General features: G+C 48.5%; 1 protein-coding gene across 1 annotated transcript in view; it reads left to right on the top strand.

The window, feature by feature from the left end:
- The first annotated feature begins 2,218 nt into the window (after positions 1-2,218).
- Positions 2,219-17,386, top strand: part of DRC12 (dynein regulatory complex subunit 12 homolog) — a 32,596-nt gene continuing 17,428 nt past the window's right edge. Inside the window, exons 1-2 of the mRNA XM_069614373.1 lie at positions 2,219-2,409; positions 14,305-14,386. Coding sequence (XP_069470474.1) covers positions 14,320-14,386 — 67 coding nt within the window. The 5' untranslated portion in view covers positions 2,219-2,409; positions 14,305-14,319. The remainder of the gene's footprint in view (positions 2,410-14,304; positions 14,387-17,386) is intronic.

The following is a 17,386-nucleotide window of genomic DNA, read 5'->3' on the forward strand; positions in this document are numbered from 1 at the left end:
TCAGTGAGGAGTAGCTTGGGTCTCTAGGCCCAGCAGGCACGGGACCCACGTCTGGGAATACCCGTCCCTCTCGGGGTGACAATAGCAAAACAAAAGAGGTGATGGCTGGAAGGTTTAGAATGAATCTTGACCTCTGGCATTGCTCTCAGGAAACCCTCCCTTGACCCAGCCCAACCGAACTACCGACCCATTACAACAGTTCCATTTCTCCTTAAAATTTTAGACAAAGTTGTACACATGCAGATACAGTCCTACCTGGAAAAAAACTCTGTCCTAGGAAAAAGGCAGTCGGGATTCCGCAAAGATCCTGGTACCGAAACGGCCTTACTTGATTTAAAAAAACAAATTACCCAAATCTTGGACAAAGGCAAGCCAGCCCTCCTGCTCCTCCTAGACCTCTCTGCTGCATTTGATTTGGTCGATCATGCCATCCTCACTAACCACCTCACTCGGGCAGCACATTTCTCCAAACAGGCCACAAACTGGATCACCTCCTTCCTCGAAGGAAGAGTGATGATGGTGTTTTCCAACACAGCAAACACAGAGCCCACCACCATTAAGCATGGAGTCCCACGAGGCTCGTGCACAGCTCCCACACTCTATAATCTTTTTACCAAACCTCTCTTTGATAAACTGGACGGACTTGGGATCATGTACACCAACTACGCGGACGATACCCAAGTGCTCCTCCCGCTCACAGGAATATACCATCAGGATGCAGCCACCCTCCAGAACATTTATGCCACCATCCAACATGGATGGCTATGAATGGCTTATGTCTTAATGGAGATAAGACTGAAATTCTCATCCTTGGTCAAAAATCCACACTCACTAACCTCGATTCACTATACTCCAATTTCTGCATTGACAACTGTATTATCCCAGTTCTACCCTCTGTCAAAACACTGGGAGTCCACATAGATGCCGCTCTCTCCATGGACAAGCAAGTCAAGGCTATTGTATCTGCCTCAGCCCTGAGCACCAAGCATATCAACGCCATCAAACCTTTCCTAACCAAAGATAACTGCCTCTCGATCGCCAGAGCTACCATTGGAGCCAAACTAGATTATTGTAATGCGTTGTTGCCGGCCGGCACATCCAACTCTAATCTGACCAAACTCCAAACTACCCAGAACAACGCACTAAGAGCAGCACTCAACATACCTAAAAGAGACCACATCTCGCAAGCCAGAAGGGCAGCACATTGGTTACCCGTCAAAGAGCGTATTACATTCAAAATTCTTACCACCGCCCATAAATGCATCAATCTGTCAGCCCCCTCATATCTGTCTGATACAATAACAAGATCTGTCTCCACCAGACCCACTAGACAGTGTCACACCAGCCGAGGGTCCTGCACATCGAAAAAGCTAGAGCTGGAGGAATAAGCTTCCCCTTTATTGCCTCAAAGCTATGGAATGCTCTACCCAGCACGCTGAGAGAAGAAACCTCTCCTGATCTTCCGAAAAAAACTATTTAACTAATTCTTCTCCTTCTCTCTCTTCTTTATACGTGCAAATTCTACTATCGTAACTAAGTAATGACTTCACTGTATATTTTAATAAGTCATTTTCAAAGTCTGTAACAAGCGCCATGATGCCCGTTGGGCTGCCTGTGTGCTTAATCAAATGTGAATAAATAAATAAATAAATAAAACTATATTTACTGAGGCAGTGTGCATGTTAGAAAATGTAGTCATGTGTTGAGTGCTGGGATTTGAGCGAGGCACAGTGTCTCCTGGGGCATGTCGTTCTGTGGGAAATGTGTGCTTACTCAGGCAGCGTGTTCTGTGGCATATGTAGTTCTATGGGGCGTGCGCTGTCGAGCTCTAATGGCCACGCGTGAGAAGGTCACTGAGTCCTGTTTATACCCTTTGGATTCTGAGAATAGTTTTTTTTTCTAATTTAAAATTTAGAAAAACTGCATCTCACTGATGGGCACTGGAAAGTTGGTAGTTCTGATTGAGGCCTATTGGGATAGGCCTATTGGGATATTTGCATCTGTGAGACATGCATCGTGCGTGTGATGGGGCTTCCGCTGTTAGCGAGGCAGAATGAATTCTAGTGCACATATTCTGTGGATACCTGGTGTCAAAGAGGCAGTGTCCACCCTGCGACCTGTAGGCCCGTCCGTGCTTCTTCAATGAGCACGTGACACTCGATGGGAGAACAATAAGAGAAAAACCGGCAATGGGCCGGCCATGACACAACACAATACTGCTTTATTGATCTGAATACAATTAAAACTGCAAGGACTGTGCTGTTCGCGGACCCTGGGGCTGCAGGCTGGTCTGCTAAGCTTCCCTGGACACCCTGCCAAGCGTCCTTGGTTACCGCCTCTGCTTCCCGACAACACGCGCCTTGGTCGTGGCAGGTGCCTGACCGCATCAAGCCCTGCTCCCGACAGCAGGTACGCAGAGGGAGGGGTGGGGGGAGAGAGTGTGTGAGGTGGGTGGTCCAAGGTATATGTGGTGTGCAGCAGGGTGCCCGTCCGGGGGTGCAGCCGGGTGCGTTATGTGGTAGGGAGATCATCCGGGGGTGCAGCCGGGGGCGTTATGTGGTAGGGAGACCATCCGGGGTGCAGCCGGGGGCGTTATGTGGTAGGGAGACAGTCCGCGGGTGCAGCCGGCCGGGTGCGATTTCGCCCTCTCTCACTTCCTGTTCCCCTATTGAGTTGTGATCTGTAAACGCCGCAGGGAACTTCCTCTTTCCGCCTGAACGTGTGACTTACAGCATTGGCGGCTCTGCAGGGAGCCCCTCCCCCCGTGTTTGTGTTAGCATGGGCGTAATTTTAGGTGGGACAGGGGTGTTTGTCCCCCCCCAACTTTCATGTCACACCATTTTGTCCCCATTCAGTCGGCTGGGGCACCTTTTCTTCAGATGTCATATTTCCCCACCAGCATTTTCAAAGTTACTCCACTGTGTTGGTAGCATTCTCACGTGTGCCTAGGCTATGCACCATGTATTGCGCTATGTGTAAACCAAGCGCAGGGGGCGCCCACCACTGGTGTAACTGTAAGCATTGCAGGAAGCTCCCCCCTACACCCGTTCCTGCGTTCCTTCTGTTCCTATAAACTAGGCACACATACTCTAATAAGTTAAACGTTTCCGTGTCCTAAGAGCAGTTGGGAAGAGCAAAGCATGCTGGGATTTCGGGCAGCAACATCAAATAAAGCAGGCCTATGTTTGGTGACACACCATCCTCCTCAGTGATGGTGTGACGTAAACTCAGGCTTCCTCGGTGCATGGGAGACAGTGCAAAGCAGTATAACGTGCCCTCCCCCCGTCCCAGGCCCACACGGGCATGCCCCCCTACGCAGCCAAGCTCTCCTGAACACTTTCAGGGGTAGCTTGCCAAGCCCAAGTCTACCCAGTGGATGCGAGTACTCATCCACAGGAACTGTGTGGGTGTAGCGTTACAGGGCGCACACAGCTCTTTCCCTTCTTGCCTTGTTACCCATGAGCCACCTGCCCTGATTAATAGTATATTTAGAATGTGTGGGTACTTTTCCTGGGCCAGGACTGGCATCACATGTGTAACAGTTGGTGGCCTATATACCCGAGCCCTTAGCACGGCCTGAGTCCCTTTTATCATTCAGTAATAACTGGGGGGAGGGCTGTGAGGGGGGTAACCTGCCTGTTCATCGGCCAGATCCGTGTCCGCAGAATGAGGGGTTACATTGCTATGGGTTCAGTCAATGAGAACTGTAACATGGCACAGACCTTGCAACATCTACAATGTTTCTAAAAAGAATCATTTTCTACCACTTGCAGGGCATCAGTTTCATCAAACCTCCTCAAATGCCTGCACCCTACCTTCCCTGCACCATACCTTGCCTGGATCATACCTTGCCTGGATCATACCTTGCCTGCACCATACCATACCTTGCCTGCACCATACCATACCTTGCCTGCACCATACCATACCTTGCCTGCACCCTACCTTGCCTGCACCCTACCTTGCCTGCACCCTACCTTGCCTGCACCCTACCTTCCCTGCACCATACCTTGCCTGGATCATACCTTGCCTGGATCATACCTTGCCTGCACCATACCATACCTTGCCTGCACCATACCATACCTTGCCTGCACCCTACCTTGCCTGCACCCTACCTTGCCTGCACCTTGCTTTGCCTGCACCATACCGTACTTTGCCTGCACCGTACTTTGCCTGCACCGTACTTTGCCTGCACATACCTTGCCTGCACCATACCTTGCTTGCACCATACATTCCCTGCACCCTACCTTCCCTGCACCATACCTTGCCTGGATCATACCTTGCCTGCACCATACCATACCATACCTTGCCTGCACCATACCATACCTTGCCGGCACCCTACCTTGCCGGCACCCTACCTTGCCTGCACCTTGGTTTGCCTGCACCATACCTTCCCTGCACCATGCCATACCATACCTTGCCTGCACCGTACTTTGCCTGCACCGTACTTTGCCTGCACCGTACTTTGCCTGCACATACTTTGCTTGCACCATACATTGCCTGCAACATACTTTTCCTGCACCATACCTGGCCATAGATATGACTGTGATGTTGTATATCGTGGGCATGTGGCTAACAGAGTAATTATTAAGACTGGTCGAACAAAAGGTATGATATGTGAATCCGCTTTTATACTGTGCCAAATCACCACCATAGTAGCATCAGAGCACCTAGGCTTTTCTGTGGAGTGGCATATTCTGCGGGAAGAAAGACAAGCATTGGCAATGCCAACAGTTTGGGCTTTTGTGTAGGCATGGCAAAGGCATTTGCCAGGCACTGCCGTAGTGGAATTAGCTGGTCTTGATGGTTGCAGCTGCAAAATGGTGCGAGTACCTGAGCATATAATAGCAGTGCCTAGCAAATGCCTAATACATCTACACAAGGCAACACTGTTGGTTTTGCCAATGCTTGTTTCTAACAGGACTTCAGTCGTCAAGGACACCAATAGTGCAGGCACTGAGAGAGCAAAGTGTGATGGTGACGCTTGAAAAACCTGGCTCGAGAGATCCCAGGAGGATATGTTTTGGGCAGGGAGGGGCAGGAAGTGGGTGGGAATTAGAGGAATCAGTGGGTAAATAACCAAACACCTACAAGCTTTGTGTCCCTCCTCATATGGCATTTCACCCTGGCTGTACTCTCATGCAATATTTTCCGTTTGTAGGTGGAACTTTAATGTCACCTAATAGCCAAAACTAAAAAAACCAAGCAATGGGAATCTAAGAGGATGGGAAAACGGTAACTGGATGCCCGCACACAGGAGGGAACACTGCATCGTGGAATAACATGGGTGCATATCAGTTCCTTTCCTTAGGTATGTGGGGTGATGAATTTTCACCCCTGGATCCTCCTCTTCGGGGCTCAGACCCCCCTCGAATGTTTGCCTCCCTCCGTCGGGTTTACTATGGCTTTTCTCCTAAACAATGTCACTTGTGGGATTCCCAAGTCTTAATGTCTTTTTTGACAGTCCACTGTGGACATCCCTCTGTCGCGTTTACTCTTGTGAACACAATGTTCACTGGGGCATCATGCTTCGCCCCGCTTTGCAGGCATCCCTCCGTTGGGTTCATGTTTGCCAACCTCACAGTTCCTTCTACTTTACCATTATGCAGGATTTGCTTCGCTTAGTTTTCCAATCGTTTGTCGGTCAAAGACTTTCAACTGTACAGGGGATTTTGCTAGACACCTATATGACCACTTTGACAGTTTCCTGGCGACTTTCCTAAGGCCTTCTGGTATCAGTAGTTTCAACAAACAGGGGCATCAACCTGAGTCTCTCGAGTGAGCACCCACGTGGTGCCTGACCCCTTTGCAACTGGTTTTCCCTTAAGGTGCTAACAGTTCTTTGAACTTCCATTAATTTTCTATTTGCCGCTTTCTTTCAACACAGTTCGGTTTCTTATCGGTTCTCGCCTCGACTCACCAGCTCGACTCGCCACTTGACTTTTCTTGGCTCTGGAGTCAAAGATGGTACTATGGTAGCAAGTGTCTCTCCCTGTCCTGCTTATCAGTGTAGGAGGGCTTCGTGTACCGTTGACATCAGCTGCAACACACGCTGGCTACTGTTTGAGGTCTTATGATTCCTTCTACGGAGGCTTTGCGGTTATGGGTCGGAAAGGGCATGGTGGCTTTTCCCCTTGTCGCCCCTTCGATTCTTGCCGCCTTTCTCCTCCTCTTGAACTGGCGCCCTGGGATAGCTGTCTCATTGTGTGGTTGTATTGCTCGTAGTGTGCTCTTGTGCTCCTCCTTTTATCCCTGTGTGGAAGGGAAAGGTCTGTCAAGTGTGTGTGATTCTGGTCAATTGCGTGACTTTGCGTGACTCTTGTGTTGGGATATGTCAGGTAAATGGCTCTGGTGTTAGTCCGTTGTCTTTTGTAGTGTGCAGACCTGTTCGTGTCAGAAAAGGGGTATGGGTAGAGTTTCTACGTGGTAGGATGGGGAAAAGGTGTTGGAAGAAGGGGGAAACCGCGTCTCACCTGTCGGTGTCCCACTTCCACTCCCCGAGGACCCCCATCCTGGTGACCCTCCCGCACTGGTCGACTCCCAAGAACTGGATCAAATAGCGATGGCCATGTCCTGGCCTCCTGGATGACAAATCTCCAGGGGCTAGTCAGGGAGACACCTTCAGGTTTCTCACAGTATGTGATTGTGTAGCTGACTTTTTTTGGACTATCTGTCTGGGGGTTCCCGCTAGGTGTGCTTCCAGGATTGCAGAGAAACGATAGGGTGTGAATATTAAATTGATTCTTGGTGTGTTTATGTGAGTGTGGCTAGCCCATAGTATACTGTAGTGGTGTTGGTTATGTTGGAGGAGCAGGAAGGGGAGATGGGTTAATAAGTCAGTCGGTTTGATGAAGCCTCTGGTGTGACTCTTTGGTTGTTGTTTAATGGTATTTACCAATGTTCTTGGCTGCAATTTGTCAGCCCATCTCACCTCCTCTCTAGGTCTGGGCTGACTTCCCTTGGGGTTATGGTCGCAGGTGGGTGGTTGAACCTAGTGTGTTCCTTGGTGTTCGTACAAGTTAGTTGTGGCCGTTGGGTGCCAATCTGTTGTCTGGTTGCTTTCAGAAAGGGTGCGTGGCAGGAGCTCTAAATATAGTGGGGAAGGTGTGAGGATTAATGGGGGAAAAAGCTGGGGGCCATTGCTGGTTTCACTCATGCCCCTCACCCAGACTTTCAGGCACCACGGATGTGGAGTGGGTACAGACAATCCCACTCCTTCCTGAGCCACACACACAAAGACATCACTAGACTGCAAAAACAGCATGCTTTCCCGGGGCAAGTGCATGCCCTTATATAGGATTTCTTGTCAAAGCAGGAAGAATATTTGGCAGTGTTACCCTTTTAGAGCACTAGTCACGTTTAGTAGCCATACGCAGTACATGCGGATGGGCATACTAGAAATGACACAAAAATGGTAAAAATCGAATTGCTGCCACCAGCTTGTCTTTAGGCACATATAAAAGTAACCAAAAATCCCAAGTGTAAAAGAGTAGGGTGATACAAATGTATCCCCATTGCACTGCATTGTAAGATGCTAAGTGCACTGTTAAAAAGTTAGCCAAAAGGGCAACAGTTTCCCAGTACTGGTAGTTTGAAGGACTGAACAGTTTCCTCATAACAAAAATGAGCAAAAGGCCAGAGGAGTGGCTTCACTTCCCTGAAACCAAAAAAAAATACATTTTTAAAAATCGGGACACGTTCAAAAACAAAAGCAAAACGTTTGGGGGATTGTGAAGGAATCATGACGTACGACACAGACACCAGGATAAAGTTTGGGCTACAAACCTTTATTAAAGCAGAATAAGGGTTGGAAAAAGGCCTAACCTGCCCTATTCTAGGTGGCATTCCCCTACCTAAGCATAGTCGATGTCAGGCCGCCCAAAGCAAATGTCTGTCTGTATCCAAAAATGATATTTAGCCTAAGTTGGGCAAAGCTTAAGTGACAGGCACCCTAGCTGCAGACAAGGGAGCATTAACCAATAACTAGCACTCAACAGGACAGGGAGCACCTGGGATTCAGAGGGAGGGGAGGCAATAGCAGGCACACAGCACTGACGACCAAAGAGCAACCCACAACCCGGAATGCTCCAGCAGACAGCACGGGCAGAGACACCTAACACAGATGTCCGAAGGAATGAGGTAACCCCACTAAACCACCCGCTAAAACCTTAACTCTCTGCATACACCTTTCAAATGCTAAAATAAACACAACCCCTTCCTTGCACAGCAAACCACATGCACTTCACTAGACTGCAACAACAAAACAAACCACACATAGTCTAACAAAACAGCACATGGGACTCTACCGATCCATAAACCGCACCCATGCTCCGCGAACAGTGTTAACTGAACTGAGGCTGTCAACAGGACATCACAACTCTTGCTATACCTTTGTCCCGCTATGGCGTACTAACCCATCCCACCCTCTTACCTTTTAGATCTGCCAGAGCACCAGGGTACCACTCAAGTGATGATAGTGCGCGGTATAAATGTCCTTTAACATTAACATTAACTTGCCCTCACATCTAATCGTATGTAATGTGAAAGGATGTCAGCATCAAAATAAGTAGTGTTCAAAATAAAGTTCAGAGCTTCTAACAGCTCTTGGCTTGTACTCCGCTTCCCTTCCCAGATTTCAAAACAGTTCACAACACACTGGGGCTCCCTTCCCCAAGAGTTCAAATTTTCCAGCTTTCAATAAAATAACACAGTTCCTTGGGACACTTCCCAGCTCATTCGATATTGGGTCTTTTCACCAGTTCACATAGGCAGTACAATTTCTTGACTTAAAACCACATACAAGATGGTTGTAAAACACCAGCTTCTTTATGTATACTTCCAGTGGCCTTTCCATACAGCGGCACTCGGTCTAGGCGCAGTTGTCAGACCACCCAGTCCACCCATTACAGGTCACGCAACTGATACACCATCTTAGCTGCTCTCCATCAACAAGGTGCCTCTGCTTCAATCTGACAGTGAGGCTTGGTTTGTTCACTTGTGTCACACTCTTCTGACACGACACCGTGGCTTACTTGGTCACTATGAACTTGTAGCACTTTCTTGTACTCTCCTGGCTCTTGCCAATACGTGTTTCTTCATAACATGCAGTTCCTTGAACTCTTTTGGATGTTGCCAATGTTTGGTTTCTCATCTCATACCCTCCTTGGTATTCTATTAGCTTTGCTAATCACTTGTGCCGTAAATAATATAGTTCATGGTTTGTGCCAACTTCACCAACTTTCTTTCACTCCATTCAATATGCACGAGTGCTCAAAACTTGCTTTCGCTTTGTTCTGTATTCGAAAATACCTCTAACGCCTTTCATTTCATTCAGTATTCAAAAGTAGTTGCAATGCTTTTCGTTTAGTTTGTTATTCAAAAGTACAATGTTCATTATCCACAACAATGTTCATTGCATCGTTAGCATATTTGCCTGCCACCCAGGTGGTTCCCCTTTCGCACACACTTATCGGTCAAATCGTATGGCACTGTGAGGTCTTCTGCCGCCATGGGTTCTAGCCTTCCTTTGCCGTGTCTCGCTCCTTCTCCCAGCGGTTCTTCGTGGCGTTGCTCCCCCCAGTGATGCTCCAGCTGTAGGTCAGAATTCTTGCAACCGCTTTGCTCGGTCGCACTGGTCTCCCTCTCGCGGTCTGCTGCCGGCCTCTTACGTTCCTCAGCTTTGCTTTCTGCTGCACAAACTCTGCATCTCTGCACAGGTCTTGAGCGTTTCGTCTTCCACACCGCTGATCTGGAGTTGCTATCCCAGCTGCTGCTTCTGTCTCTTCCTCCATGTTTATGAAGAATCCGCCTTTTAAAGTGACTGCCATCCTGATTGGACAAAAAAAGGACTATAAAGCTCATTACTGAAGCAGTGGTCCTGCCTTCCTCTTGCTGTCCTCCTCCTCGTCTCAGTACTCAGTTGAGGTCTACATGTGTGTGCATGAAAAAAATTATGTGTTGCTCTAGTTGGTATCTTCCTCGTCTCAGTAGAGCATTGCTGTTTCTTGGGGAATATTTTAGGGGAAGAACAGGGAAGAGGCTGACACTAGCCTATGAAGTCTTGTGGAATGGAGGGTTCATTATGGAAAGGAAATCGGCAATACCATGTCTCACCAAGGGACATCCTCTCCCTACGTCTCCTCCACCCGGGTGATCCTCCCTCGCATATACACCCCCATGGTCGGGATCCAAAAGTGTTGGCCTTTCCCTGGCCACCCGAGAGGAAGATCCAGGGGGAAAAGAAGTGAGCATGCCCTCAAGTTCCGTACATAGAACTATGGAGTAAAAGCTGCCAAAAAAAGAGAAATCTTTCCTGACAATAACTGCGTGGTAAAGCAAATGAAAATAGAAAAAACGGTTATTTGGAAACCAGTAAAAACTTAAATTAGGTAGAACAACCACAGATAAACCTAAGGTCCCTAGTTCTTAACAAGTCCACCCTTGTTAAGAATTAGGGCCCAGTGCACAGAAGTCACACATTTCTTTGAAGGAGCATCTCATGAACAAGAGTTGCCAAAGCCAATGGTTGTAAATGTTCCAGAAATTGGATAAAAAGGTAAGTAAAATTCTCATAAGTTTCTCTCCCAATCGCACCACTCTAGGGGAATCTTTAGGGTGGGGAGAATACTTGTGCAGACCAGCACCAATCTTGGACAGGCTAGGGAGAAATAGGGGAAAGGCTTCATGTCCATACTGCGGGAAGGCATAGGAATAGGCATTCAAACTTACCCCATTAGTCAGAAACAACTTTAAGTATTCCTGAATTTGCAGGTCCCACTTCGGTGCTGTGTGTGGTCGAGGGAGGTCCAGGGGTCCCAGGTGGAGAGGTCACACTTTGCCTTCAGGATTGAGTACAGCTAGTCTGCAGTTCCAGGCTACTGGTGATGCGGTTCTTAAGACTGGACAGCTGGACAACCTTGGTATGACAAGATGCAGACCTCCACGGATCAGGCAAACCCAGGAGGCTCCAGGACATGAAAGCTGGTTTGCAACAGGAGTCCCCACGGTCAGGTGATCCCTGTGGTGGGAACAGTGGAGCCGGCCCTGCACATCTTCTCTTCGGTCAGGAAGGCTGACTATTCTGGAGCTGGAGTCTGGTTACACAAGCTGAAGACCCTCGGGACTCCAAGGAAGAACAAGGAACATTGACAGCAGCAGGGATGTAGTCCAGGAGAGAGCTGGACAGTCAACCGGGTGATTCAGGAGCACGTCGGCAGGCACAGATGCCTGGGGTCGGGACCAGTTAGTTCCTACGGGTCCAGGGGAGGTATGTCGAAGCAGCGACAAGGGCCTTCTGGAGATCGGGAGAGAGAAGCAGGGCTTCCCAGGGACTTGGCTGAAGGCAATGTTGGTCAGCTGCAATGGTGGTTTTCTGGTCTTCAGCTGGCTGTACTTCTGCTACCATGCTACAGATTGTTTCAAGTAAGACCCCTACAGTCCTTTTATCCATCATTTGGACTGCAGTCGCCCACAGGTCCACCAATGGTAAGGATCTGCACCATTGATATTGATATTTTATTTGTATCGCGCTTGTATACAAGTGTTTCAATTGAAACTGGACGGGGCTGTCCAATCATTGACAGGCATCTGGCCACCCATCTGCCCCGCAACAGACATTGTGGCTCGGTTGTGGACTGGGCCCAGACAGACCCAGCCACTTCATCTGGACACACACAGACCGCCTCTTTGCCTGAGAAAGGGTCTCCATACATGGCAATTCCGGACCAGAGAGGGCATGAAGAACGCCAAGGCACATAATGGCCAAAGGCCAGATAAACATCTCATGGCACAGCCATTAGAGTATATGGTACTCTGAATGGCATTATGCTGTAAAATGCAAAAGTACATTAGTAAAAAGTCAAATAAAGTCAAAAACACACCACAAAAATATCCGTTGCCACCAGCCCATCCTTGGTATTCTGTGCTTATACACATATGGTTCAAGGTTCCCCCCTGGACCAATCAAGCGCTCTCATTATCCCCTGTTCACAGGTTGAATCAAAGTTTATATACAAGTTCCAATCTTGTCAATGCAGTAATCCATATGATTAAATTATATTTTCCATATATTTTCTTTTTCTGACTCAGTTCTTTTATTGCTTAATAAAAGGAAGTGAAAAGTCGAAAAAAGTGTCCTAAAGCCAATGCATTTCGGAGGTTAGTCTGTCTTCAGGGCTAAACACTGCATATATCTATACGTTTGTACATGTTTATAAACACAAACTTACAAAAGAATAAGTTCCGGGGATACAAAGTATCCCAACTGCACTTCACTTTAAGGTGAAGAGCACACAAATAACGTTCTTCCAGTGCCGATAGTCTTAAGGAACGATCTGTTTCCCCATAAAAGTGAGCAAAAGGCAAGGGAAGTAAAGCAGAAGGCTTTACTTACCTCCAAAAAGTCAGGTCGGGAAGCAGATAATAGCAAAAAGAAAGGGTGTGTCCTAGGGGTCTACTAGGGGAAACCAGTAAAAAGAAAGTCTTTCCTTACACTGGTTATCAGAAAAAAAACATCTTGCATGCAAGTAGTTTAAGGGTGCTCCTGTGTAAAGGCTCGGAAGGAGGGTCCACTAGTCTGTACAAGACTATCCTGGGAGTTGTAGCCCAAAACCTCTGGAGAGCCACAGGTTGCAGTCCGCTGCTGCAGTTTATGCAGGAGCACCCCATAACCACCTTAACTATATGGCTTGTGTTACTGTAACTTTTACAGGAAACTATCATTCACCCCTGTATTTATTTGACATGTGTTAACCTAAGCCAAGCCAGGAGTTGACTCCCAAAGCCTTTGCCTGTATCCCCCGTTTCCATGCAAGCTCTGCCAGACACTCTCTCTCTCACCCCTGTATTTATTTCACTTGTATCACCATAAGCCCCACAAGGAATTCTCTCTCCCGCCTTTGCCTGTGTTTTGTAAGCTCTGCAAGCTCTGCACAGGCCCCAACACCTCCCTTTGTGTTACTGTGCGTTCTGCAGGAATCTCACTCTCACCCCTGTATCCGTATTCTTTGGGCTCCTTTAAGTTCTCCAGAAAGCCCCCAGTCACCCACTTGGCATGCATCCATCATTTTCCTGTAAGCTCTAGACCTCCCACATGCCTGTCTAACTTGTGTTACTGTAAGCTCTGGAGAGAGTTCCCTCTCAGCATGAATCCATTGTGTTCCTTTAAGCCCCACACGCAGCTTTCTCTCACCTCTCTGTGCCTGTTTGACAAATGTGTTCCTGTAAGCTCTGCAGGGAGTTCTCTCTCACCCCCATGCACGTATCCACTGTATTCCTGTAACCGCTTCCTTACCTCGTGCTCTACACTCATCCACCTCCAACTTTCTGATGGTCTGATGCGTCTCCAAGCAGAGAGTTGGGGGCAGATCTATCTCCTCGGCTGGGGCCTCCCTCTGAAACAGCCTCCCCGCCTCTCTCAAACTTGAGCAGAAGTACCTCGGGTTCCGGAAGCAGCTCAAGACCTTCCTTTTTGCTTCAGCTTTCTCTCTTCCTCTCCCCTGCTGATGCACCTGACTGCGCTGCGCACTAGTCACCTGGTCACCCTCTGAACTCGGGCCCAGGCTCCTGCATGTCCAGTTGCCCTCACACTGCCTCTGGGCTCCCCAGCACTTAAGGGTCTGTATCTGCAACCCTACAGCCCCCCTTCTCTCTGCACTTATGATCCACCCACTGGCTGCACTTGTGTGTTAACTGCAATTCCCCCTTCCCCCTGGCACTTCGCCCCTTCCATCTTCCCTGCACTTGCACAATCTGAATGATGCAAGGCCTAGTAAAATATTTATTTTGTCATCCCTTGTTTCCCCCTCCTTGTCTTGGTGCGCCTAGAAACAGTTGTGTACACATGCGCTATAAATGCCACATCATATTATATCATAACATCTGCAGCCTCCCACCTCTGTGCTTGTATGACTTGTGACCATGTAAGCTCTGCCGGCACCTGTCTCCCACCTCTGTGCCTGTATGACTTGTGTTCCTGTAGGCTCTGCAGGCAGCTGTCTCTCACCTCTCTGCTCTGTGCCTATATGACTTGTGTTCCTGTAAACTCTGCAGGAACCTGTCTCCCACCTCTGTGCCTGTATGACTTGTGTTCCTGTAGGCTCTGCAGGCAGCTGTCTCTCACCTCTCTGCTCTGTGCCTATATGACTTGTGTTCCTGTAAACTCTGCAGAAACCTGTCTCCCACCTTTGTGCCTGTATGACTTGTGATCATGCAAACTCTCTCATGATCTTTCACTTCATGTATAACTTGAGAAACTGCAAGTCCTAGAAGGAGCTCCCTCTAAGTCTGTATAACTGTTATTTTCTTCAGACAGGTAAAGAACCAATGCCACCAAAGAAAAAGAAAGGAAAGGGAAAGAAAAAGGGGAAAGCGAAGAAGAAAGACGGGCCAGGTGAGGAACTGTCTCCCAGAACATGGGGAGTCACATTGTCTCTGTTATGTGTCCAAGAAGGAAGAACATTCCTGTGTATTCAATGCCCACACCTCAGGGCTCCCCCATGTGGATGGTGCCAGGCTTGTTTCAATTAAAATCACCCTCCCAGCATGCCTCATTCCATACACACTTCAATGATTCGCTGTCCAAGAAAATCTCTATCACCATCCCAAAAATGGTTCATCTCCATTGACTTTAACAAAATCTTTCATACAGACATTTGACATCACCCTCCTACGATATCTGGACCACTTTGGTGGAATACCTATTAGGATGGTGCCCCATGCAGGTCCACTGAGATAGTCATACATGCAAAACCAGTGGGGTTGTTTTCACATGCATGGCCTTTATGTTGGTTCCTCATGCTGACTACCTTGGCTTGGTCCCAGATTCAGACCCTTTTGGTTGGTACTTCATGCCGCCCCCTTAGTTGGTTTCTTTTGTAGACACCACAGGTTAGTATTTCATATGACCCTTTGGGCCAGTTTGAGATGCGTACCATTGGGGTTGCTACCTCATGCTAACCCCATGGTTTGGTCCTGGATGCAGACCGGCTCAGTTGGTCTCTAATGCCATCTCACATGATTGGTCTCTCTCAAAGTCCCCTGGGGTGGTCCATTATGAAGACCCCTTTGTTGGTCTATCATGCAGATCATCTACGGTTGGTCTCTCGTGTAGACCTCTGTGGCTGTTTATTCATGTAGATCCCTGTAGCTCTCTTTCATGTAGACCCCTGGCACTATTTCTCGCATAGACCCTTGTGTCTGGTACCTCATGAAATACCATGTTGGTCTCTCATCTGTACCCATGGGTTGGTCTCTCATGCAGACCCATCAGGTTGGTCCTTCTTCATGCCACTTGGGCTAGTTGCAGATACAGACCATTGGAGTTGGCCTCTCATGGAGGCCCCTATGTTGGCCATTAATCAGACCCCTTGGTTTGGTCCCAGAAGCCGACCACTTTGATTGGTCTCCAATCCAAGCTACTGTGGTTGATCTCAAAAAGACCACTTGGCGGCTCCCTCATAGAGACAATTGTGTTGGTCTATTATGTAGAGCTTCTGTGGTTGGTCCCTAACATTGACCTATGTGGCTGGTTTTCATGTAGACCCGTGTCTATCTCTGATGTAGACACCTGTGGCTCGGAGCTCATGATGATCCCCTGTGTTGGTCTCTCATGTAGACCCCTGGGTTGGCCCCTCTAAAGACCACTTAGGCCAGTTGCAGATACAGACACTTGCAATTATGATATAAAATAAGTCATTTATAACGCGCCTGTACACAAGTGTTTCTAGGCGCAACAGGACCAGAAGGGGGAAACAGAAGGAGGACAAAGCAACAATCTTACTAGGCCTTGTGTCATTCAGATCGTACAAGTGCGGGGAAGAGGGAGGGGAGAAACGCCAGGGGGACGGGGGAGAAGTGCAGCTAACTCAGTAATTGCTTCCAGAGGGTGGCTAATAAGTGCAGAGGGAAGGAAATGTAGGGTTGCAGATACAGACCCTTAAGTGCTGGGGATCCCAGAGGCAGTGCAAGGGCAACTGAACATGTAGGAGCCTGGACCCGAGTTCAGAGGGTGACCAGTACGTGGAGCAGTTAGGGACATCAACAGGGGAGAGGAAGAGAGAAAGAAGAAGTGAAAAGGACGGTCTTGAGTTACTTCCAGAGCCGGAGGTGGGTCTGCTCAAGTTTGAGAGAGGCAGGGAGGCTGTTCCAGAGGGAGGTCCCAGCCGAGGCAAGAGATCTGCCCCTCACTCTCTGCTTGGAGATGTGTGTGACCCTCAGAGAGTCGGAGCTGGATGAGCAGAGAGCTTGAGAAGGAAGATGTTTAGGAAGGGAAAGTTGGAGGTAATGCAGTCCCAGGCCCCAGAAGGTCTTGTGGACGATGCAAAGGGTCTTGAACTTGACCCTTGCAGCCAAAGTGAGCCAGTGAAGAGATTTCAGAGCTGGAGAGATATGATCCATGGGCTTAAAGCAAACGACAAGTCTTGCAGTCCTGTTTTGGATACATTTTAGAGACAGACAGATTCAGAAATAGGCTGTTGCAATAGTCCAGCATAGAGAGGACCAGGGCTCTGGAGGAGGCGCAGCTGATAGTGTGACTTCTTAGATACGTCAGAGATGTGAAGAGACAGGGAGAGGGTGGAGTCAAGAATGACACCAAGGTGGGTGGCCAGAGAGAGAGAGAGAGAGAGGAAAGGAGGGAGCAGGTGCCCCGATGAGGAGGATCTCAGTCTTACTAGCATTAAGGCAGAGATCATTGGGGGCACACCACTCCTGAATTGTGGTCAGACAGTCAGGTATGAGCGAAGGAGCAGAGGCTGAGGGGAGCCTGAAGGAGAGCTGGGTGTCATCCGCATAACACTGAAAGTTAGAGCAGAATGTAGCGATGCAGTGGGCAAGAGGTGCCAGGTAATGGTTTCTCATCAAGAGCCGAAGGGTTTGTCCCTCATCAGACCCTTTGGGCCAATCCCATATATTTGCCCTTGTGGCTGGGTTCTCATACAGGAACCTTGACATGTTTGTTTATTGAGATCTCTTTTGTTGGTCTCCCCATGAGGCTATTTATTATTATTATGTTATGTTATGCTGATTTATACCGTGCACCACTACCACCCAAGGACCGTCTCCAGGCGCTCACGTGGCTCTGCAAGAAGGAGGACGGGGTTAGTGAGGGAAGAATGATAGGATAGGTACAGAACCCGGAGATACTGGTTTCTGTGTGTGTGGGCTTGCAGATGGTCGGTTGCGTGCACAGCCTTATTGTATCCATATGGGTTGGGTTCAATGCCTGGGCTGTTTCGATGTGACTGTTTGAGTGTGTCTGTGTGTTTTATGTGTAGATTGGATGGTATTTCAGGTTGTGCACACTGGCTTGTAGTATCAGTATGGGTAAGATCCAGTGTCCAAGTGTGTTGTTGTAAGCTTGTGTTGGGTGTGTTTTAGTGGATAGGTTGGC

This window comes from Ambystoma mexicanum, chromosome 9 (assembly GCF_040938575.1).
Source record: "Ambystoma mexicanum isolate Mex_15411 chromosome 9, UKY_AmexF1_1, whole genome shotgun sequence".
NCBI classification, from domain to species: Eukaryota; Metazoa; Chordata; class Amphibia; order Caudata; family Ambystomatidae; genus Ambystoma; species Ambystoma mexicanum.